Source organism: Motacilla alba, chromosome 5 (assembly GCF_015832195.1).
Source record: "Motacilla alba alba isolate MOTALB_02 chromosome 5, Motacilla_alba_V1.0_pri, whole genome shotgun sequence".
Taxonomy (NCBI): domain Eukaryota; kingdom Metazoa; phylum Chordata; class Aves; order Passeriformes; family Motacillidae; genus Motacilla; species Motacilla alba.
This window is the reverse complement of record NC_052020.1, coordinates 35,085,785-35,109,512: the sequence shown is the minus strand read 5'-3', so window position 1 is coordinate 35,109,512 and position 23,728 is coordinate 35,085,785. Positions and strand designations below refer to the sequence as shown.

At 37.0% G+C, this 23,728-nt stretch overlaps 1 protein-coding gene across 1 annotated transcript; it reads right to left on the bottom strand.

The window, feature by feature from the left end:
* Nucleotides 1–70: 70 nt before the first annotated feature.
* On the bottom strand, nucleotides 71–22,460 carry G2E3 (G2/M-phase specific E3 ubiquitin protein ligase). Its single transcript, XM_038137487.1, has 16 exons — nucleotides 22,343–22,460; nucleotides 19,632–19,690; nucleotides 18,166–18,263; nucleotides 16,138–16,239; nucleotides 14,473–14,597; nucleotides 13,232–13,397; nucleotides 12,459–12,565; nucleotides 11,253–11,369; nucleotides 10,314–10,438; nucleotides 10,075–10,207; nucleotides 9,276–9,398; nucleotides 7,817–8,127; nucleotides 7,002–7,183; nucleotides 6,667–6,839; nucleotides 4,706–4,905; nucleotides 71–4,122 (listed from the first exon to the last, which is right to left on the bottom strand). The coding sequence occupies exons 2-16, from the start codon at nucleotides 19,669–19,671 to the stop codon at nucleotides 3,890–3,892; spliced, it is 2,235 nt and encodes a 744-aa protein (XP_037993415.1). The 5' UTR covers nucleotides 19,672–19,690; nucleotides 22,343–22,460; the 3' UTR covers nucleotides 71–3,889.
* Between the last annotated feature and the right edge of the window lie 1,268 nt (nucleotides 22,461–23,728).

The window sequence follows — 23,728 nt, the reverse complement described above, 5'->3', positions numbered from 1 at the left end:
TGAAACAGAAAATAGTGCTAACACCTCTAGAGCTAAAATCTGTAAGTCAACAAAATAAAAACACAGAAGCGACATATTTAATCTTTTATTGCACTTTGGACATATACACGGTATTTCCCACAATTACTGATTATTTCAATACTGATGCTACAAAACATTGCTTGAAGATGCAACAGAGTTTAGGCACTGATCCTGCAGAGTTCGAGCTAAAAAAATTTACAAAATTACATTGTATTGCATAACATTCTAAATACCATAACTTGAAAAATAACATTGTTTATGTAATGCAAAAATTAGAGGGTTAGAGTGTAGCTTTTTTACAAACATTAACAACTTGTAAATGATTTTCTGTATCCATGTGATTTGACACTTCAAAAGTTTTTGCATTTTAATTTTTCTTTTTTCCTATTAGCTATTTTCTTAGGCAAGAAACAGAAAAGTTTGAGCTTGAAACATGTTTTACCATATAAAACAGATTCAAAATATACTTGAAAGGAATAGTTTGTAGGCTTCCATGTTGCAATTCTATTTAAATTAGATTTTTTTATTCTATTTTCAAAATGCATATACAGAATGGGAGTGTGAATGAATAGCTAATACTCTCAAAATTCCCATGTTTTCAAATTCTAGTACATAACATCTTAATGGAAATAACCAAAGGTGCAGCACACAATGGCTTAGACTTTTGGCATGAACAAATTTTTTCTCCTTTGGACTATATTTTACTCTTCATTCAGTTAAAAAAGCTAACAGCTTTTTCTGGTAAGCATCCTCTGAATGGGTGAAAAAGCAAGTCACAAATTTCTTATTCCTTGGTTTTTCAAACATAGAGCTAAAATATGGTGGATTTTTTGTTATATCTATATTGTTAAGGAGACCATACAAAACCCACTAATACTAATATATTACCGTTTAGTAGAAAATTATCACTCTAGAAAACAAATAGCTTATTTGATGTGCTAATTCCAGGTGGAAACTAAGGGTTTGATGCAGAAACTGTGGGGTGAAGTTCTTTGGCCAAACACAAAAAGGACTGCAATAGTTATTTCATGGTGCTGACAAATCTTATAAAAGATGCAGCTTCTATAAGAATTTATTTAATACACAACTGATGCATACACAATTATTCTCCCTGTGTTACAGAAATACTGAAAGTAAGCAGTGTGCCTCAGGCTATGTTTACTTAAAATAAAAACCTCCCCATAATATTGCACTTCAGTGATCTGCTACAACAATAAAAAACCTAGGGTTCTTATAGCTATATAAATTATTCTTACAATGTCAAGACAAGAGAGACAATTCTGTGTTTGGAAGTTAGCTTATTCAATGGAATTCTAATGAACAGTTCAAATAAATTTATGACTGGTCTATATAAATAAATGCTGAAAATTAGGAAATTACTTTCCATTGCAGCATTCAGAAATACAACTTGAATGTATGAAGTATTATATTGGAGTGTCTAGATAGAGCTGATCAAATCAACAGAAAAGGGAAAGACAACTTGTCTTGAATGGGTACACATCAGTATTAGATGATGGGAACAAAATCTGTGCAAGAAAAACCCTTTCAAGCAATATTACATACGATGTTTTTACTGATTTTACTAATTCAGTGTTTGGATATAGCATTGTACAGCAGATCATTTTAAAGTTGACATTTTTTACACCTGGCCTATAGGTTAGTTCTGCCTTTATGTAAAAGCCTTTTAACTACCGAGTTCAAAAGTAATAAAAGGTGTGAACTTTGCTTTTGTAATCTCAGGTATGTTTTGAAGTCTTATGTTCACATTGTTTTGTTATTTCTTTCTCCATTTAAGGTTTTAAAATGCTGTTTATTTAGTTCAAGGTTCTGAACAATTTCTCTTGCCACTGCAGGCAGGTACCAAAAGTCCTTGTCCTTTAAAATTACTCACACTCTGCTTTTACTTTTGTAAAATCTGTACTTCTCATATGGAAGAATAACATTACAGAACATATTTATCATTAGCTAGGTAAGAAAAAAACAAATACTGCATTCATTTATAAAGTATAACATTATATCTGCAGGAAACTCATTATATTTGAAAAATACAAACATACAATGTGAGTCCTTATTATGTAAACAAATTTGTGCCAAACCACTCTCCCTAGAATGGCAACAGACCATTGGGAAGGCTAAGAATACAAAGAATTTATTGACAGAATGAGGGTCAAAAATTATGCAAAGATCAGAACCACAGAATATTATTGGAGAAGACACTGAGAAAATACTTAGTATATAAACAAGTCAAATTACATTCTCCAAGAGATTATATGTTTCTTTTAAAGGAGACTTGAATATGCTTTTTGCCAACAAGCAAAAACCACTGCTATTCCTGTCTTAATTTCTAATATTCTTAAATTTATAATGACAAGACTGATGAGATTACTCATAATGAGAAATGTCTGATCTATGACTTGCAATGATTTCCTTAGACTTTCTATTATTTTTTCAAAAGCACTTATCCATTTATAATTACTGAGGATGTACTTCCTTGCCAAAGAATTCAATGTAAAGCAATCCTGCTTATATTTTCAATTCAAACCAAGCAATATTAGTAAAAAAGTATGTAATTACTTTCCAGGATTTTGAGGAATGTGCATACATATAGATACATACAGATACATATCTATCTATATTACATGTTTGGCACAGCTTATGTTAAGGACATATAGCACAGGCAGTCAAAACTAACAGAGGGAAATAGTATCATTTCAAAACAGAGAGCAGCATACATTTAAAAAGAATGTATTTAAATGTCCTTTTAATGTCATAGTTTTAGCATTAGTAACATTTAAGTGTTGCTGTATAGGAATTTCACTACTTATATTTTACAGCTTAATGGCCCGGCCATTTGCACAAATTACTGCAGCACTGAACTGCATATATTTTATACATATTTTTTACAGTGCTCAGAATGTGCCTACAACTGAACTGGAAGAATTTAGAATAAAAGCTAGAAAAGTGTCAGGCCCAGACAAGCTTGATGGTAGACTGCCTTTAGTTTAACAAAGAGTTTTTACTGCATGGTTGAATGAAAATACTTAATGGAGGACAAGCTTACATGTTCTAATGAGCAACAAATTTTTGTTCTTTCATACTTAACAACTTTAAGTCTAACACCTGTATTTCACTTTGAAAGAGTATTGTTGCATGTTCAAGATTTCCTTCTGGTTTTTACTCTTTTGGCTCTATGAATCATTAAAAATTAATGTATGACAGTAGAATGCAGAAATGTGCAAATGTCAAAGATTTTGTTAAAAACAGAGACACAAGTTCAACCGAATTTTGTTCTTACACTGTATTATTTTACCTGTTTTCTCCAGACCTTCAATGCACAAGCCACATGACAATAAAACTACAAGTATTTTAATTTTCCTAGGTTTTTATGAACCATAAGAACATAAATGAATCAATACAAAGCAATTACTGAAAAAATATACATAGAACTGAAGAACTGCATCACAGTTTTATTCAAGACAACACTCTACAGAAATTATCTTCAAAATGTACTTGGTTTGTTTTTGATAAATAAGTTACCTAGGTATCTGATACAATCCACATACTTACCTGTTACAGAGTGTGGTAACATTTCATACCTGATTACAGCAAAAGCTGACATTTAAACAAATTCTGCAAGAGATGTAGAACTCTTAAAGCCAACTTCAAAAGGAAAATTATTCAGGAGATAGCTTTTTTTTTGATTTGAAAATTGTTTTCCATCAAATAACATTACAACTTTTACCACAATTTTGGAGGAAAGGTCAGAAAATACTAAAAGCACGTTGTCCAAAAATACAGTAGCGAACTGAAAGCAGATGTTCCTGCAGAAAACTCAAGTTTCCAATGTTCAGTTTAATAGCAAAAATACTTACTCCCTTTCAACTCTTAGTGTGTTTCTGATGGTGAGCTCCATTTTATTTTTAAACTGCTGATACATCTTTGTTCTAGGAAGCTCTAAGCAATTAAGAAGTCTGTTTCCAATGGGATACCTTATATGCAAAAATTTAATAGTAGGTTCAGGATCAAAACCAATGGCTGGTATATAAGAGGAGCCTGTTACGAAGAGCAGAATATCCTCCAATGTCACTACAGAGTCACCACCTAAAAGAAAAGGATTAAGCTTTATCACTGATTGTCTTTTACACATAAACCATTACCCTGCATGTTAAGTGCTAAGAGGAAAAAAGCCCTGTATGAAATCAAATCAATATACTGAATAAATATGCACTTATATGGCTACCTAAGAAAAAAGTTTAGCAAGAAAAACCCTCTTTAGTTAGTTCTGAAAAATTTAAAGTGAATACAAAAATCTCTTCTGCAAGGAAAAGACAGAAAACAGTGGTCTTTAAGACTTTAGACTATCTAATAAAGGATTTTTCTGTAGCACTTAGGTTGTGTGTGGGATTTTTGTCTTTTAATTCACCAAAATCCTAGAGCAAATCTTTCAGATATTTACCACTCTAAAAGGTTTGGGCAACAGTTTCAGAAATACTCATTAGCAAAAAATAAGGGGGAAGAAGGAACAATTAGGAACTGATAGTGACTACAAAACCTTGATTCATTTTCATCACTGAAATCTAAAAATCAAATTCTGTATGTATACCAGCAACTAAATAACCTGGACAGGGAAGGGGAGGATTTTTTCATTAAAAACCAAAAAACCCAAAAACAACCCAAAACTTACTTTCCACATCTTGTAAATAGCTCATCCAAAAATCAGCACCATCACCTTTTTTTACATCTGATGAGGAATGGATTGTAAAGAGACCGAAAACAGTTTCTGCTGAAAGTCTTTCGGGTTTGTAGCAAAATATGCTAGAGAACACATCCGGGTGCATTTGCATTTTCTCTAGAACTCCAAGCGTTTTCAAACCCTGCCTAAAACTAGAAGAGGAGGATAAAAAAAAAAAAAAAAGAGTGACCATGCATCAGAACTCATCATTTTATAAAGCTGCAAGATGGGATATTAGAAATCATCCCCATCTCTAGTCTCTAAATCTTGTCAAGAAGGTTACATAGCACTCCCATTTTATCTTGGGAAATGCATTTGACTCTCATTTTAACAATCTAAATGTTTCTGTAGAGCTTTTTGGGGAGATGGAAGAAATACCAGCGATACATAGAAATTAACCTTATTTCCTGGTACTTGACTGTATGTACAAGGTACACTTTTAACTTTAGTAAGAAAACATAGCAATTCTCTTTCTTACAAATAGCTCTTTGGATAACAGTTTAAATTCCTTGTCCATAGACAAAATGAGTTGTCTTAAAAGATAGCCTTTGCTTGGCTTTTGCAAGTTTGCATGTGCTTATATGCTGTTATTTCTGCCTGTGACAAATGCAGACAGCAGCATCCTGGGCTGTACTAGAAACTGTGTTGCCAGCAGCTCAAGGGAGGTGATCTTCTTCCTCTGCTTAGCAGCAGTAAGGCCACACTTTAAGTGCTTTGTCCAGTGCCAGGTTCTGGTAAAGGGTGACTAGGATGCTTAAGGGACTACAGCATAACCCTTTGAGGAGAGGTTCAGAGAGCTGGGACTCTTCAGCTTAGAGAAGAGAAGGTTCAGGTGGAATCTCAACATGTAGAAATAACTAAAGAGAATAGGAGGTCAGAGACAGGCTCTTTTCAGTGGCACCCAGTGGCAAAGAACATCTAACAAATAAAATAGCCACCACTCTAGTTACTCCCAGTCCTTTATAGCAACAAGTAATTTCTTGTTCTACTCACTTATGCCCATCTTAAGCCCATTTCCCAAATGCACAGAACTCCACTACCTCATGGTGTTTAAATGCTTAAGTTTTTAAGTTAACTTAATGTTTAAGTGTTTAATTAATGCATTTGTTTAAATGCACTAATTATTATGTTTTACTTTTTAACTCACTAATCCTAAAGTATGATATAGATTGTTCAAACATGCCAGAGGGCCTTGAACTGAAGGGCTAAATTCTTCTGACCTTTGTTTAAAAAAATCCTCACATTAAGAATCAGTTTTCATCGCTCTCTGAGATACAGTAATCAAATTTGTCAGAAGTAATACTATATGTGAAGTTTAAATCAGGCTATGTGTGTTGGAAAAATTAGCATCCAATAAATTTTTACCGAGCAGATGAAATGTGAATTGGAAGTAAGGCCAGAGACCAATCAAAGAACAGTCTAAAGCAACTTTTCCAGCTAATGAGGTTATCACTACCTCACAGAAACATCAATGCAATGCTTATGTTCTAAACGGGCCAACCTACACTTGTTGACACTACTGCACTCCTAATAGCACACACAAACTCCCTAATTAGAACTCTAGAAAACTCATTTGAATTCCTTAACATATGCTAAACATTTGTAAAACATAAAGATTCTAAATTCGGGCAATTCTGAATTAGAATTAAACATAAGCTAGAGAAATTTTATAGTGCAAAGGTCTTTGTGATGCTGTAGTTTAAAAACTGTGAGTCTGCCTTCATAACGTTGAAAAGGGAATGTAATGTGACCAAGGAGAAGTCAGAGCAGATATGTAGAGAAATAAGTTTTTCAGTTTAACTACTTAGTTAACAGTTGTTACTTAATCAACTGAAAATTACAATACACTTCAGTAGTTTAAATGGGGAATAAGTAAGAATACCAAGAAGTTCGAAAACTCAAGCAAAACAAACCTTTCTAGGGGTAAAGTAATTCTCTTGATTACATGATAGATCAGTATGTCATTCACCAGCATGTTCCTATCACACAAAGCTCTTACAGGTCTTAAACAGCCAGCAGCAGTGAGGAATTCACAGCAGTCCTGTAGTGTAGACTGTAGGCTGGACAGGCTATTTGCATATTTTATCTGCATAAAAAGATAAGTTAGGCACTTGTTTACTACATGTGTGTATACATATATGTGAAAAATAAACCTTTGAATTTCAACAAAATTTATATTTAGTAATTCCTTATTTATCTCCAAATATAGTCTTGAGCAAGAAATAAAATAAAACCTATTGCATATTACCGCTGTTATTGTTTGTGCTACATCAACATCAGCAACATCTTCCAAAGCTGGCTTCACATTCTCTGGACCATAGACAAGACATTTGAACAGTGTTTTGGAAAAGAAACCAGGAGGTGGACCACCATGAACCAAAGAAACGGCAATCATTTTACCAGCTTCAAAATAAAGATTTTCTTTTATAGCTGCAAATAAAAAAATGTTAATTAGATGCACAGAAATTATTTCTGATCCTCATTTTTTTAATAGAAAATGTCACAGTGCTGTTTTCTCTTAATGACTTTTGCTACCTTATGACAGTTCAAACTATAAGACTATATTTTTACATAGGAGTACCACATTATTTTACATCAGCTCTTCAGCCACTATCAAGGGTTGGGAGATATAACTTCCTCTTCCACTTTACACCCAACGCGTATTTAATTCTGAAGCATAAGAACTCAAAGAAGCTAACTTGGGGTCTTTTGGAAGGACACTATGAGAAATAATGCTTGACAAATTTGAGGAAAATAATTAGCAAAGAAAGTGAGTCAGGAAGAAAGAAATTCAATTTAAGAAAACAAATACACTAACTAAAAAGTTCAAAGTCTAGTTATATGCTGTTTTTCCATGGTTGTCATCAACTTTTCCAACCAACCCAAACTTTTAAAATTACAAATCCACACACCATCCCTCTTTAGAATTGAAAAAATAAATAAATCAATCCCTGATTTTTATCCTTCAGGACTATACTTGTCTGACACTCATACTGGCTGAAGCTTAAAAATATTTTAAGTTATACACTTCTCAATTTGTTTTTGAACAAAGCAACTAATTACCTTGAAAATCAAAAGACAAGTTCTTTCCATAAGAGCCTTCAAACAATGATGAATTCTGAAGGTGAAGCATTAACACTTGGAAGAAATGGTATTTTGATGTAGCAGAAGTATTTGTCTTCGATCTGTTTTTGCAGTTTGAGAAATTTACTTCAATAGTGTTTGTTGGACTGAAGATGCGCTGTCTAAATCCTTTTAAAGCGCTACTCCAAATATTTTCTGCATTGATGTTAAGTCTTGTTGTTTTTGTTTGAACTTGTACCTTTAACTCCTTCAGTATATTACAAACTTCCTTTCTGTGCTGTCTTAAATACCTTCAAGAAAATTGCATATATTTTCAGAGGAAATCTATGATTCATAATTAACAACAGTTACACCAAAACCATTTAAATAGTTCATTAAGAACACTTTTTAAACACTGTGGCACATTCAGGTTTTGCCTGAATTGTATCAGTAAAACATTTAGTATATATTTTAAAAAAATTTAACACCGTAGAGGCAAGTTTTAGAATACCTCTAAGAACTGAAAAAAGGAGGTAGAAATAATTACCCCGGCATAAATCAGATAGTGATTTTCTTAATTCAGTGACTCCATCACATTACCAAACAATTATCACACAAGTTGACTTTTAAACAACATGAAACAAGTGAGAAATGGAAGTTTATAATTTTGCATTACAAATGTTTTGCAACCAAATTAGAACAATCGTCACTATAATAAAAAAGTTTGAGTAAGAAGTAAATTCCCTTAAAAAAAACAAGATGTTTTCTTTACTAGCTTCCAACCAAAACTATCTCAAATACTGTATTTACTAGAAATATCTTATTCCCTCATCAGATTTTTTAGCACATAAGGTAGATTCCATAAAGTAACTACTCACAAGAAGATAAAGAACTTTATGTCCTCAAACTGAATAGTCTATATTAAAACATGTTGTTTTAGCACTGACTTTAGTATAGTCATGAACTATTCATATGGTGCAAATACAAAAACATAAAAAATTAGAACCTGTCTAATTAGAAGAAAGCAATTAGAATTCTTTTGATTCCCTATTTTCTAAAGAATGTTTAGCCATGCATCAGCAAGGACAAATATGCATTGCTGGGTTTTGATCCCCTTACCACCTAACCTAAAAACTCCCAGTGGGTTTCATTCTTTTCCCCTCACATTTATAAACAGCAGAAGCCTTTCTCAAGGTATGACTTCTGGTTTTAAATGCATACTCATCTCATTCTTGCAGTGACTATATACACGCATAAATATATATGCATACTATATAGATTCACACAGAGAAATATATATAGATACTGTATATACACACAAATACATATGGATACTGTATATATACAAACACACACACACGCACACACAGAGACCCTCCCCCTTGCACAGTCTTTAGGAAGTACAGTAAAAAGTCACTTGCTAGATTACTCTTCAAAATAAGAAAAATAGAAGAAATACTTGTGCCTCAGGGACCAGTTCCTGTTTGACATCACTGGAGATGGGGACACTGTCACTCTGTTGGATGCTGGCTGTTCTAGGTGTGAGCAAGGTGACAAGTTCTGGCACATTATCTTTGGTGATCTATAAGCCAAAACAGTATTTTAAGAAGATACAACTGAAGAATGCACAAACACTTCCTATTTCAAGGTAGCAGTATAGTTTCCCCCTAAATCAGTATCGAATCTCCATTTCCATGAAGTCCACCAGTGCCTGAACTACAATTTTGAAAATAATGATTCTGTATTTTATTACGTTGTGGTCTTAGGATGTGTTTTTAGTTGCATCTCATACATGAGATAAAAGTCCTGACTAACAAAGTATGTAAAAACTAAAAATATTAGTTTTTACAAACTTGAAAAGTTTTTATTACAGCAAAGGAAAAAGACAGATGTTCATAATAATGTTAAGTCAGACTTCTTGAACACTATTAAAATGAAAAACATACCAATAAGTAAACTTAAAGCTTTGCCATTTGTATGTTCTTAAGTTACTACTAAATTGTTAAAATTCCTTTAACAAGGATCTATCGTTACCAAACTAAAAAGTGGTTTACATGCCACCAAATCCAAATAACTACAGCAAATTTCCAGAGTTCATGGCTTACTCAGAAAACTTCAATCACTAAATTTTATTCCAATTTTACTTCATTTGCAATTTACTGTAGGCTCTTCCTGTGGAATAAGCCATCATTTCCTCATGTTTAAGTATTATCTTATGGCAAAAATCAACTTCTGCGAGAAAACAGAAAATTACACACTGGAGTAGAAAACTGCGTGGAGATCCAGATGACTGCCGAGGGGACTTTGGAGGTGGCTCTTCCAGCAAACAAGGTGTTCCATTTGTCTTTTCAGAGGCAGCCAAAGCACGCCTTTTCCGTTTGCTATACTTCCCTGTATGATTACATTATATTAATTTAATGAATTTTCTAGTAGCAAAGCATGCTTACGTAACCTGAAGTTATCATTTACGAAATCACTGTCACATCCATAACTTCACCTGATTTTGCAAAGATACTTCTGCATTCCATGCACTCCCAGTTTTGCTCCCATGACTTCATAGATGAACAGGCCAAATGAGTCCCACGAGAACCGCAGTACTGGCAACGCTTAATTTCCCATTTACTAAAATGAAAAACATAGGTATTTACAATTAGAGAAGAATGAGGCTAGTTAAAACAAAGATCAACCAACAGAAAGTGCAATCCTGACACTAAACCAACAAAGCATAATTTTATCAGTCTAGTAGAACTGATTCTAATCAAAGAGGCTTTCTTCACACAAGATGTACTAATAACTGGCTACAACAAGAAAAAGAAAAGCTAGTCATGTTCCAGCACCTTGCACTGAATGAGACTACCAGTACCCCCCTGTCCTAAAGTCAACAGATGGCAGGCACTATTTTCTTCTCATGCTGCTAGTCAGCAAGCTCCTCTGTGTTTTATGGGCATCCACCAGTCAGCTTATCCAAATAGTAATTCTTTTAAAGGAGAGCTCTCTAGGGAAACATTCAAACTACTGACCTAAGACTACTACGTTAACAATAACTTCTTGTAAAGCCTGTAAGTATTTTAACACTTAATAAATTGCTGAATCAAACTCTGAATGACACATACACAACAGTAATTTAGGTACATGCTGTGTTGATGCACAAATTCTACTTCAGCCTGTATAAAATGAGGAAAAGGTAACTGATAATCCTTAAATTTGGTTTTCATGGCTTTTATAACCAGATCAAGTTAGACAAATTTAGTATTGAAATATGATTATATTGAGTAAAACAAACACTATCTAGACAGTATGTTGCCTTGACATTAAAACGTGATGACAAAAAATACCAAAACATTTACGTAAGTACAAGTTATAAATAACAACAATGAAAAATATGTCAAAAAACATATTCTATGCGAAGGTATACTTTCCTGCTGAAGTATCATACCTATCAGGTTCATTATAGTCTCTTCCTTTCTTGCAGAGACACCTTTTAACATCACAGTGTTGATAACAATGCAGTAAGTCTTGATATGCATTTTCTTCAAGTTCCCAAGATGCATCCCTGTAAACAAGGCAGAAGACTGTATATCAGAACTCTATTTCTGATTGTTTCAATGGGTTACTCTGTATTTTGAAAAAGATATATGCAATAAACATATGAATATATTTCAATCATGTCATGTTCTGGGTAACAGACGGGGGGCAGTTCTAGGTAACTGAGAGGGGGAAGGAGGAAGAAAAGTCTAGTAACGAAAATAATACTAAAAAATGCATAGACAGACATTTTCTTGCATAAAGTTACTTTGATTTCAAGTATTTATTATTTTTCATATGACTTCAGTGACAGAACACGTCTGCTCTGTCTCCATCCCTTTTTTCTCTCACAGAAAACAAGGATATTTGTTTAGGCAGCCTACTCGAGTTACCACTGAAACTGGTTTCATGAATGGTAACTCAGAATGTTCCAAGCCAGTATGGTGAAGTTCATAAATTATTTTGACTCTTCCTCCTCTCCAGAATCTTAAGCTTTTGTCTCAAGAGGGAACTGATGGTGCTCTCTGAAGAGACTAATAGTTATTAAGGAATAATACTTCTAACAAAGAAGCATCGTTCTGATCTCTTTCTGTTGTATTTTGAGCCTCATCAGGTGATAGAAACAGGAAAAACAGCTTGGAATTTTGGAAGCAGATATACTAACATAACCTTTGCAATCCCTTGGCAGAAGATAGGAGCTGTATGGCTGAGTAATCAGCCAATTACAATTCTGTCTTGACAGAAATTCAGATAATTAAACTTGGACACAGAAGATACACTTCTTAGCAATCTCTACGTTAAGGAAAAATTATTCTCAAGTATTTAAGAAGTGTTTTTATCTTCTAATTGGGTTCAGAATTTAAGTTGAATCATGGCATTAAAAGTGACTTTTCAGAGCTTTCTGTTTTGTGTTTCATAGAACTAATCTCACCTTTGCCTATTTTTATGCATATCTAAAAGGAAACAGGCTTCTCCTTAACAAACTGAGTAATTCTACAACTGAAGGTAGAACCAGCATTTCACATATTAACAGCTGAAGTTCTGTAGAATAAAATAAATGTTTATAACAGCCTATCAAAGTTTTCATACAAGAGTAATCATTAACAAAATTACTTACCTTTCTGGAATGTGTATGCCCATTCTCAACATTTCTTTTTGAAATTTGTCCTTGTTATTACATACTGTGCACCTAAAGAAAAATATCCCAGCACTCAAAGCTTGATACTGTGCCAAGAAAAAAAAAACAAAAACAAAAACAAAGAAACCAGACCAATTATTGAATTACTACCATCCTTAAGATGACAATAAATTATGTCTTAATATTCAGACACATTACATTCATGGGTGTTAAAGCTGGTATCAATCATGATGTGCCTTGCCATTAAAGCAAATGGCAAGGATTTTCTCTTCCTTTAAGGAAAGAGCTCATTAGCCAGAATAAGGCTCATAAATGAAAGCACCATCCTTTTCAGTCAACCTCTCCAGACCCAGCATAAGTTTACAAAAAGAATGTTGTAATTTTTCTAGTCTTGGATTTAGCCAAAGAGAACAGATGATGGATAAATTTTTAGCACTCAGATTTTAGCACTCAGATTCTGTACCTAATGACTTGCAAGAAACTTTTTGAACTTCAGTTCCTAAAAGCAGCAAAGGTATGAAGTATGTATCATGCACACAGAAACACAGAGGGGCCACAGGGGTAGAAAAATTAATAGCATTAAAACATCAAAATCCTTTTGTGTCCATAACGCAATTTTAGCACTGTTCTTCAAAGCTAGTATACTTCATACCTACTACCTACACTTACCAGTAAGCAATTGTTCCATTATTTTTAAACAGAAATGTGATCTCCATGGATGCAAAAAGAACGAAAGGGATAACCTGGATTACCTGCAAGCATTCTCGATGAAACCAAGCATTTTTACAGCAAGGACTTTTCAATACAGTGTACATTGGAAGATGTTCAACCAAATCCAGGCATATTGTGCACTGTGAAGCTCCGCCAGGTTCTTTATCCACAAACTCTTGGACTGGTCTATGATCCCAACAGTAAGATCTAAAAAGAGTAATTTATGGTTCCATTAACAAAACAACATTTTAAGAACCTCCTTCATAAAATTTGAAGACAGCAAAATTAATTCATTAATCCATTTTTCATGAGTAAGTGCTATGCAACAAGCTAAAAATGCAGACATACTGGTTTAGGCTAGAGTTAAATTTCTTAATAGTAGCTTGTATGGTGACGTTTTGGATTTGTGAGGAAATCAGTGTTGATAACACAGTGATGTTTTAGCTATTGCTCAGCAGATCTTGAATAGAGTCCAGACCTTTTCCGTTTCTCACCCCTCCCCACCAGTGAGCAGGCTAGGGACGCAGAAGGAACTGGGAGGTGAGACAGCTGGGATGGCTAATCTCTACTGACCTAAGGGTTATTCCATACCATGACATCCAAGAAATGCAGCTCTAGAACAAACCTTTCTGAAAATGCCTTATCTTTACACATACTTGAGGTAATGCAAGTTGTTTTGTATTAGGTGCCTGCCAGACTTCAATCCATCCAACCTACAAACTCAGCTCGCAACAAAAAGGATAATGCATTCAAGAGTATTTTGACTACAGCTAAGATTCTAGACACGTAACAGTAAAAGAAAACAAAACTTTTTTTGACATTTGATATTAAGCCCATTTCCCCTGCAGTCCATCTCTAATAAACTTGGGAACACAACAAAATGGCAGACACTGTGCTTTGACTGTTGAGAGATACAGGTAGCCAAAGCTCTGCCATTTCCACAAAGACACAGGAGACAGGCAAACAAAAAACCCAAATCAACCTTTATGCAGTTTATTTCAGAGTTCAGAATTTACTGCTCAATTTTATAAACTTAACTACTTGTATAAGCATGAAGTCATGCATTTAAAAGTGCTGAGAATTGAGTTTGTAAATATTAGGTACACAATGTAACTGTTTGACTTTCATGTCTACCACAAATCAGGTATTTGATTGCTAGATAATCTGATGTCATTTGCAACTATCAGCCTATCCAATAACAAGCCATGAAAGAAACCCAAGTCACCTCCTGTATAAATATAATAAAATGGAAATGGAAAAACAACAAAGCCCCAAAACTCACCTGAAGTCTTCCATGAACTGGAAAATGCATTCCCTTTGTAACCCACAAGGAAAATGGTAACTTCGTTTGCATTTAGGAGCTACACATCCAATTGAAGCTCCCTTTTTCTTACAGATATTACATGTCTAGAAATAATTTGTTTTGGAAACAGAATATTAATATTTTAAATACAAGTAAAATTATAGCAATTAAACCAATAGAAAAGTTACAAAATGTGTAAGAAAGAATAGTAGCTAACAGATTAAAACTGTGACAAGACTAATGTGGTTTAGCTCTGTTACAAAGAGTAAACATATGCAGGGGGGCCAGGGTCAAACCATGACATGCAGTTATTTCCCAGACTTAATGTGTTGGTTTATATGCATATTGTCTTGTGACAATAACATACAAGTTGTTTTACCAGTACCTATAGTTTATATAGCTATAATAGGCATATACATATATATTTTTATATATAGGCATCTATAAATTATTTACTCTTAGCTTCAAGCTCAACACAATGTCACGAGGTATTATGAAAGTTTAATTCACTCTTATGAACTTGCCAAGGAATAACAATAGTTGCAAACTCTAGAGGCCCAGGGAAGCTGACTTCAGTTGTGGGGTAAATTGTAATGGAGCATCCAGGCCACCCTGATCTCAGAAACATTCACTAGGCCGCAGCCTGAACCAACTGCACTGGACTAAGCCTCTCTTGAGGCTCATCAGAAACACTGTCTGCTCCCAGGAACTAACAGGTATCTAATGAGCTCTGGTTTTATAACAAACAGCCATGGAAACTTTTTTGTTGTGTGAATAACAACCAAAGTGGAATAGTATTTTTGTTACTGAAGCTTCAGAGAAAGTTACCAAGTCAAATTGCAGCCAGGATGGAAAATTACTGTCTCCAAAGCCATCTTGTGACCCTATGAACAGTGATCCAAAGTGAGACCCTTGGAGATTGATTCCCAGAAGACATGGGGCTAATGAGCATGTCTCAAACACTGGTAACTACATGGCTCTGGAGCCAACCAGGCACTGGTGGCAGTAACACACAAGAGCTGCTGGTGATAACCAAGGGCTATTGCTATGGACATACTGTAAGAGAAAAGAAGATTTGACTGGAGCAGAGGGCCCAGCAGAGAATCACTTTGCTGTGAGAAAGAATGACAGCACAGTGCAAGCACAGGAATGTGGAGCAGAAGTGGGCATGGACTATAGGGTAGGATTTAGACCCCAAACGCCCTCCAACCCATTTCCAGAATGGCCTGAAACAACAGACTGCTCATGATAACCAATTTACATAGGGGCAAGAAATGTACTTTTGGGGTGAAGAAACCTATCCCCAAAAAGGTAACCCTCACAAAGCCCAGGCCAAGTGTGTAAATGACTAATAAAACTTTCTGACCACTAGTGGACCCTCTGACTTTTTTCACTCCTTTTGCCCAAAGAGCAAAATCGTAGGTGCTTCCTTCTCCTTAAGGAATCATAACAATTTCTGCAGGGTTTTCTTTCCTTGTGGCTTCCAAAAATCCAATACACTTGTTACTTAAACGTAAAGTTCAGGTGCTTGAATGGGCTCAGTGCATTGTCCATTGGAGGAAGAAAACAAACCCCACAGGTAGTTCTAAGAGCGCTTAAAAGTTACCTTTTTCCCCTTGTAAATACCAAAGACATCATTCTTACCAGTTTTGCAGCTCTTTTTACTTCTTTTCTAATATCTGTGATCAAAAATCCATCTACACCTTCATCTTCTTCACCCCTCTGCCAAATGCCACTTGACATCAACTACAAAAGCAAATTAAATATTTTATAACATCCACCTAAAGATTTAAAATTACATACACTGTGCTTGTCAAGTAAGAGAGAAGTTTAGTCTAAAAACACTCACATGGAAACATTTTAATGATTAAAAATCTGATACTAAACACATTTTTGTCTGATATGACAATAACCAGTAAAATGAAAATAAGTATTTCATAACATCAGAGTATTGAATAATACTGTAGGGCCTGAGATAGTGCATTTTGCCTTCCTTTTTGAAGTATACAGACTATTCAGATAATTGTCAAACAATTACTTTCAGCATATAAATCTTCAGAGGAAGTAAAATTAAATTAGCCTAGTTAATATGAATGACAATTGTGCTGTGAAGATAATGAAGCACAGTAGGAAGTAACTGTACTGAAGTGTCACCTAAGAGGAAAAGTAATTTGCTTTAGAGGAGATTTAAATAAACACAGAATCAAGTAACTAAGCAAATCAGAAGAGGCTGATGATAATTTAAAGTTAGGCAGAAACATTACAATCTTCAGATAACTGAAGAGTTTCACAACTTGATGCTGTTTATATTCTTTACAGTCTCATTTTATAATTTCAACGTAGTACCATTTAAACCAGTTTTATCAATATTGTACTCAAATAAATGTAAGATTACATACCCAAACCAATTAAATATATTTTTCCAACTGTGAAACATTTGGCAAAGAATAATTAAACTGTCACTAATGTGCCTCTTTGTAGAACTCTTTTCTTATATAACATACACTAAGTAAAATCACAGGGCTTTGCTCATTTTTAAAAGAAGTAGACACAAAAATGTTAAAGATACTGCAATGAGCTTCCTGCAATTAAAATACCTTTCAAATCCTAAAGCTCAGTATTGCATGCATGCCTTTTCCTACCATTTCATCAGGATAGGATTTTTTCTTATCATTTGATATGGCCTTATACAGGAGACAAAATTACCACTAACATGGTATAATGGCCTCTATTTCCTTACAGCTGCTTAAAATTTATTCAAAACCAAATTTCTGTATCTTTATGTAACTTCAGAAAACCTCCACTCTCCTTTGTTTTTAAAGGTTTCAGTATCCAAACTATTAAACCATCTACAATCAACACTCTTTAAAGAACTTGTTGAGAAAACATACCCCCTACGTTACTTCTGATACTCGACACACATTTTAAAACTGGGGAGAACAATTCAAATTATATTTATTAACAAACAAAATACTTCTTTTTTTGTAAAGTAGCAATGTTATTCTAAAGACCTGCAAAAATTCAGAGTTTGAGAGGAAGTTTAAGTATACCTTTGAGAATATGAATCTTGGAAAATGTCAAGGGTGGTAACAAAAGCTGCAGGTACTATCCATAGCTTTGTTTAAATTATACTCTTATACTAATTAGTGAAACTATACTATGGTCAACAGGGTACATATAACTTAACTAAAAATTAGGACTTAAGTGTTACAATGTTCTGTGTAATGTCAGAGAGTGTCTAGCTCACAGCCAGCAAGAAATACTGAGAAATGAAAAAAACCCTTTTCTGTACTTTCCACGCCAGGTGAAATTTTCACATTTCAAATTCTGAAACTACATTTTTCTTATAGGAGGCAATATGTAAGTGCAAAACTGTTCCTTTTGTCTTAACCTTCATTGCTATTTGCAATGATAGGTTAGGAGAATTAATGCATTCCTTTAAATGGAACATAAACAGAATTTAGCTTTGAATAAAGGCTTGTTGGGATTTACTTATTTCATCTGCTGCACCTGACAAGTACAAGCTTTCAAGGCTACGAGTTAAAGCTCACATTTCAAGCTTTGCAACAACAAAATTATTTTAAAAACATGACAGGTTATTAATATTAAATACTTGTTGCACCTTTTTTTCAGATAAAACAGAAAACTCCAAGATCAATACCATACACTTACCAAACAGTAATAATGAACAGTGAGATTGTATTCCACATAGGTCTTCTTTTCTCCATACTTTTCAGGGCAGTCATCTGTCCGTCCACAGAGAACACAGACTAAAATACAGAATCATGTTTATAACCACTGTGAGTGTACTAGAATTGCTATGGATCAGCTACAGAGCAGTAGCTTTCACCTCTTTCAGTCACATGCATCTTCAAGTAGATTACGGGATAAAGGACAGTAGATATCCATTTCCTTATTGTTGAATTTTTAATAGATACAGAAAAATGTACTATTTGTTCCTCCTCTAGTTACTAGAAAGAAAATACTTCACCAGCCTGCTGATTCAGGAGTGGTCTATCAGCCAAGCTAAAGTCACAAGCAGCCTGTGCTCCCAACTGAAATATTCTTCCCCAAACACCCAAAGAGAATTATGAAATGGCCAACAATGTCTAGGTGCATGTGAAATGTCATCCAGTTGCTACCACAGCTTTTAAAAAACATTTAACAATTTGAGACAACACTGCATTTAACTAAAACCTTGAGGATTTCCCACTTACCAAAGTTTCTAGCCCACTATCATAGATCTATGGACTCCCCTTTAATTTCCAGTAGATATATAAAATACATCTACAATACTCTAAGATTAGGAACAGTCACAGTAGTAACAATAGGGCTACTGCTTCAGCCTAAGAAAGTGCTGAATGGTATAGCTCAAACACAGCTCTATGTGATTTGGCTGCTAAATTCACAAGGTTACTTTCTTAAAACATCTGCAGAAAATACTATTTTAAAATAGTCTAATTACAGCAAATAAACCTAAAGAAGTTTTAAGTTATTTCTTTTTCATTTCCTGAGACAAGTGGTGGTTCTAACACAATTTCACATAATGGTTAGGGTTGGAAATGACCGCTGGAGATCATCTGGTCCAACCCCCTGCAAGGCAGGGCCACCTAGAGCAGGTGACACAGCACCTTGTGCAGGTGGGTTTTGGATGTCTCCAGAGGAGTCTATGACCTCTCTGGGCAGCCTGTTCCAGTGCTCTGCCACCCTCAAAGTAAAGAAGCTCTTCCACATGTTGAGGGGGAAGCTCTTGTGTTTTAGTTCATGACCACTGACCCTCATCCTGTCATTGGGCACCACTGAAGAGTCTGGCACCACCCTCCTGGCACCTGCCTCTGAGATATTTATATGTTTTAATGAGATTCCCTCTCAGCCTTCTCTTCTCCAGACTAAACAGGTCCAGCTCCCACAGTCTCGCCTCAGGAGAGATGCTCCAGACCACAAGTCATCTCTATGGCCTCTGCTGAACCTTCTCAGGAACTCCTTGTCTTTCTTGTACTCAAAAGCCTCAAACTGGACACAGTAATTAGATTATTGGAAACTCACCTACTCTTTGAGCACAAATAAAGCAAGTCATGACTAGCATTATATATGCAGATTAAGAATTTTTGAAATTATTTGATAAAAACTTTACTCACTTTTTGTGCTTTGAACATCATAATTATTCATTTTACTCATCCTGAGTTCTTCTGGCTGTCTGTCATGCAAAAGAAACAAGGTATTAAATACATCCAGTGCATTATGAACTGCATTATACACCTCTTTTATGTTTACTTAAAACTGAAAAAAAAAAAAAAGAAGCACACAAACTCCATAAACTAAAAGTGGGATTATGATAAAAGAATATAATAATTCAACTGTTATTGTGGGAGACAGGGGTTCAGAAAGCAGGATGCAACTTTCCAGAAAAAAAAATTCGTAGGCCATGAGAGATATAGCAACTTTTACCTATTTCCCCAAGCTAACAAACAATACATTTTATTTTCAGAAGAGAAAATAAAGTCCAACGCAACAACTAGTTATCCACAACCTTATTTGTACAGAAGAGTTCTTACTTATTTTAAGCAACAGAAATAATGGTTCACAGTTAACCTAAGAAACAGTTCTGACTTCTCCTCAAATAAAGATTGTACTAATACAAAGAACTTGAAAACAAAAGAAATAACTGGGTAGTGATGTGACTATGAATGTAGTCTCCACTGTTTGGAGAAAATGCAGGATCCTGGCCTAATCAGAGAAATCCTGATCCACAAAAAAACCAAAGGGAAAAAAACCCACAAACTAAAAGGGTGAGGAAACCAAAACTGGGACATGCATACAAGAGAATTTACACCATGTAGGACAATGTATTTTACATTCTGAAGTAGAAAGTAATTTATTTAGAAACAGTGATCTAACTTGCATTTCTTTCAAACATCACGTAAGCTGTTCTTTACTGTGTGCCACACCATGCAACCTATCCTAGCCCATCTTGGAAAAAAACCAAAAAACAACCCAAACCAAATAATCCCTAGTTTCTTCACCACAGCACCAAGATGATTACTCTTTCTCAGAACCCTTCCAGGAACACATCAGTAGATCTTTGACTTGCTTTCCCTTAGGAAGCTGAAGAAAGCATTACTTAAGTTCTGCAAGCCAAGAATCACGAGGCATCTCCTGCATCTCCAGGCGGGAACTCAGGTAGGCAGACAGCTCCCTCTTGCAGGCTGAAGCGAACAGGGAAGCAGCCAGTAACAAATCCAAGGGTCAAGCCAGCAGCCTGACAGACTGCGAACTATCCGTGGTCCGGTATTTACAGTTTTGATGACTAGCAGGTATCAGCTTCAAGAACAAACTTTAGGCTAATTCAAACTATGGCAAATAAAGCACTGTAGCAATTCTACTGGAGATCTAGGGAAGGAGGCATATTGAGAAAGAAGAGAAAGGGAGGCAGAAGTCTCAGGCACAAGGCAAGTGCCCTATGCCACTGAGAACCAGAGTAGCTGCACAGAGGACCTTGGCCACAAAACGGTCTAAAAGGAAAACAAACCAAAAAGCACCGCCACTAAATTAGACGAAAACATTCCTAAAGACACACCACACTGATAATCAGATTAAATAAGTGACTACTTATTTCCCAGAAACACACTTCCCTCCTTCTAAATAAAGAGGAATAACTATACTTAATCAGATGCAGAGGGAGCAAAAGACCTTCAGAGCTCACACACATTCCCTGTCTTCAGGATTTCCCCAGGATGGTCACTGACAGTTTCACCGTTCTCAGGCTCCTGAGGTAACACAATAAAGAAACTGCCTACACACGGCCACACAAGCCAAGATTTTTTTTTTTTTTTTGGTAAAAAGCTCTAGAGATGGACAAAGCATACACGTGGCTGGAAACAAGAAAATCACCTTCCCACCTTTTCCTGGCTCCAGCAAAATAGAAAAAGGAAAACGCCACCACAAATTCCCTCTACTTTTCTCACATTCTTTCAGGCAAGTGAACCCAAAGTTCGAATTTACAAGTTAAAAGATAAGCGGATCAACCATTGAGGCCCTCTGCATAGTCATCTGGGGCTTTTCACAGGAACAAAGCAATTCCGCACCCGTCTGTTTGCAATGCAGGAACGACCCCATTACCGCCCAGCGCCTAGAAAACCGGCGTAAATAAAATGTATCTACTTTGCCTAAACAGGCTAGAAAAGTCCTCAGAGTGGGTGTTTAGATTTTGCTACATTCTGTCATTTTTTACTGCTCCATAACGTAGAGCGTCTCAAGAATCTTTTAAATAGAGATTAAAAAAGAAAAAACAAAGCCAGCCCCAAGAGGCTGTGTATCAGGCCCACGTTTTCCCCAGCACAGGAACAAAGGACGTTTCCCGAACCCACCTGTGCACTCCCAATTTCCACACAGTGGGACCTCCAGGTCACCCTGCGGCCACTCCCCGGAGCCGTGTCCCGAGAAAGTCCCGTCCCTCGGCCCCGGCCGGGCGCGGCAGCGCTCCCGGCACGTCCCGAGGAGCCGAGGACGGGGGTTCAGGCGGCCGCGCTGCCCCCGCGCCTCGCAGGGCTCAGTCGCCACCCCCGCCAAGGGCCGCGGCCGGTCCTGTGCGCGACGCCCGCCCGCTCCCCTCCCGTGCCGCACTCCGCGTCTCCCGCTAGCGCGGGGGCGAGAGGGAGCATGTTTGCTTAGTTCTCCCGGAGCTCCTGCCGCTCCGAGCGGCGGGAGCCAAGCAGCGGCGGCTCCCCAGAGCAGCTGGGAGGCTGCCGCACGTCACTCCCCGCACGGCGAAGGAAGGGGCCCCCGCCTCCCTGCCCCGGCAGCTCACGCAGCCCCGCAATCGCCCCGGAGCCCCAAGGGCGGCACTCACCGCTCGGACCCGACCGAACCGGGCCCGGCCGCGCCGCGCGCCAACCGACGGCCGATTCAAACGCCAACATCCGCCCCCTGCCGGAAGCGCGGCGCGGCCCGCCCCGCCCAGCGCCGCCGCGGGCCCGGAACAGCGGGCGAGCCTCTTGCGGGGGATTTACCTGAGGAAACAATAAGTTGCGTTTTTTGTAAGAAATGTATTTTTTTTAATATATTTCTGTCTTCTGCAGCGTGTTCTCAAGGGGCCTAAACTGCCACCGTATCAGGCCGTGGTGACCCTTTTCCCCCCATAGCTGCAATGAAACGGAGTTTCTCAGTGAAGTTGTGTATTTGAAGTTTGCGCTGATGTTTTTCCATTGGAATGCCACCGGTGGTGCACCGTGTCACAAGGGAGCTCATTCCAGCGGCTTTGGGATTTGGAGAGTGCTCCTCCCCTGTCCAGCAGAGCTGGAATGCTGCAGGCCCGAGGTCCATGCGCTGGGAGTGCCGAGCGGGTGTTAGCTCAACACCCAGCCGCTGCACGCTACGAGAGCGGCTCTCTCCGCTCATCCCCGCCCTCCCCAGGCTGGTCTCTCCTATACCTGGTCCGCACCTTTATTCCCCCGGTAACTTGGCTGTTGAGCGCGGAGTCTCTGCAGATCCCCAAGCTAGATCCCAGATCCCTTGGCCTGGCTGGAAGTTCTCTAGCTGCACGCAGAGACGGAACAGAGCGCTTGTCTGGTTAGGCAGGTGTGGGGACCTGCAGCTTGTTTTCACGCAACCGGCCCCATTGTCCCACTGCCTCTCTATTTTCCTGTGCTTCTTCACCCATAATGTACCTTCATCACACCCGCTCCCCCAAACATCCCACAACGCCTTTTGTACCCTAAAATACCCCATAATGACTTTGTTCTTTCCTGACAGATATGTGATCATCTTCCCCTCTCATCAGTTAGGAAGTTCCAGCTTAATCTCCATGGACGGAATGTTTCCTTCAATGGCCTTTCAGAGGCCTGGTCTTTGTCACAGTCTGGGTTACCTCCTGCGTTTGTGTATCTGGAGCTCACCTACTTCTGTGTGTTGGCCAAGTCTTGCATTGTTAAACAGCTGTTAATCCTTCCAGTCTGTACTGCTGAAAAGAAAAGAAGGATGTCTATGGATATGAAACAGGGTGAAAGGTAGAGAAAGACAATTATAGGTAATTATTTTCTTCATTAAAAAAAAAAAAGAAAAAGGTGACTTATTATGTTGATTTTCCTAAATGTACCACAGTAGAGTGGGTGTCCCATTTTATCCAATAACCTATGACCTACCTGCTATCCAGAACAGCTTCCATTCTGCTTCATGGATTCAAATGCACATTTTCAAGAAATGTAGAGTATCGTTCTTGTCTGTACCCTGTCTGGCT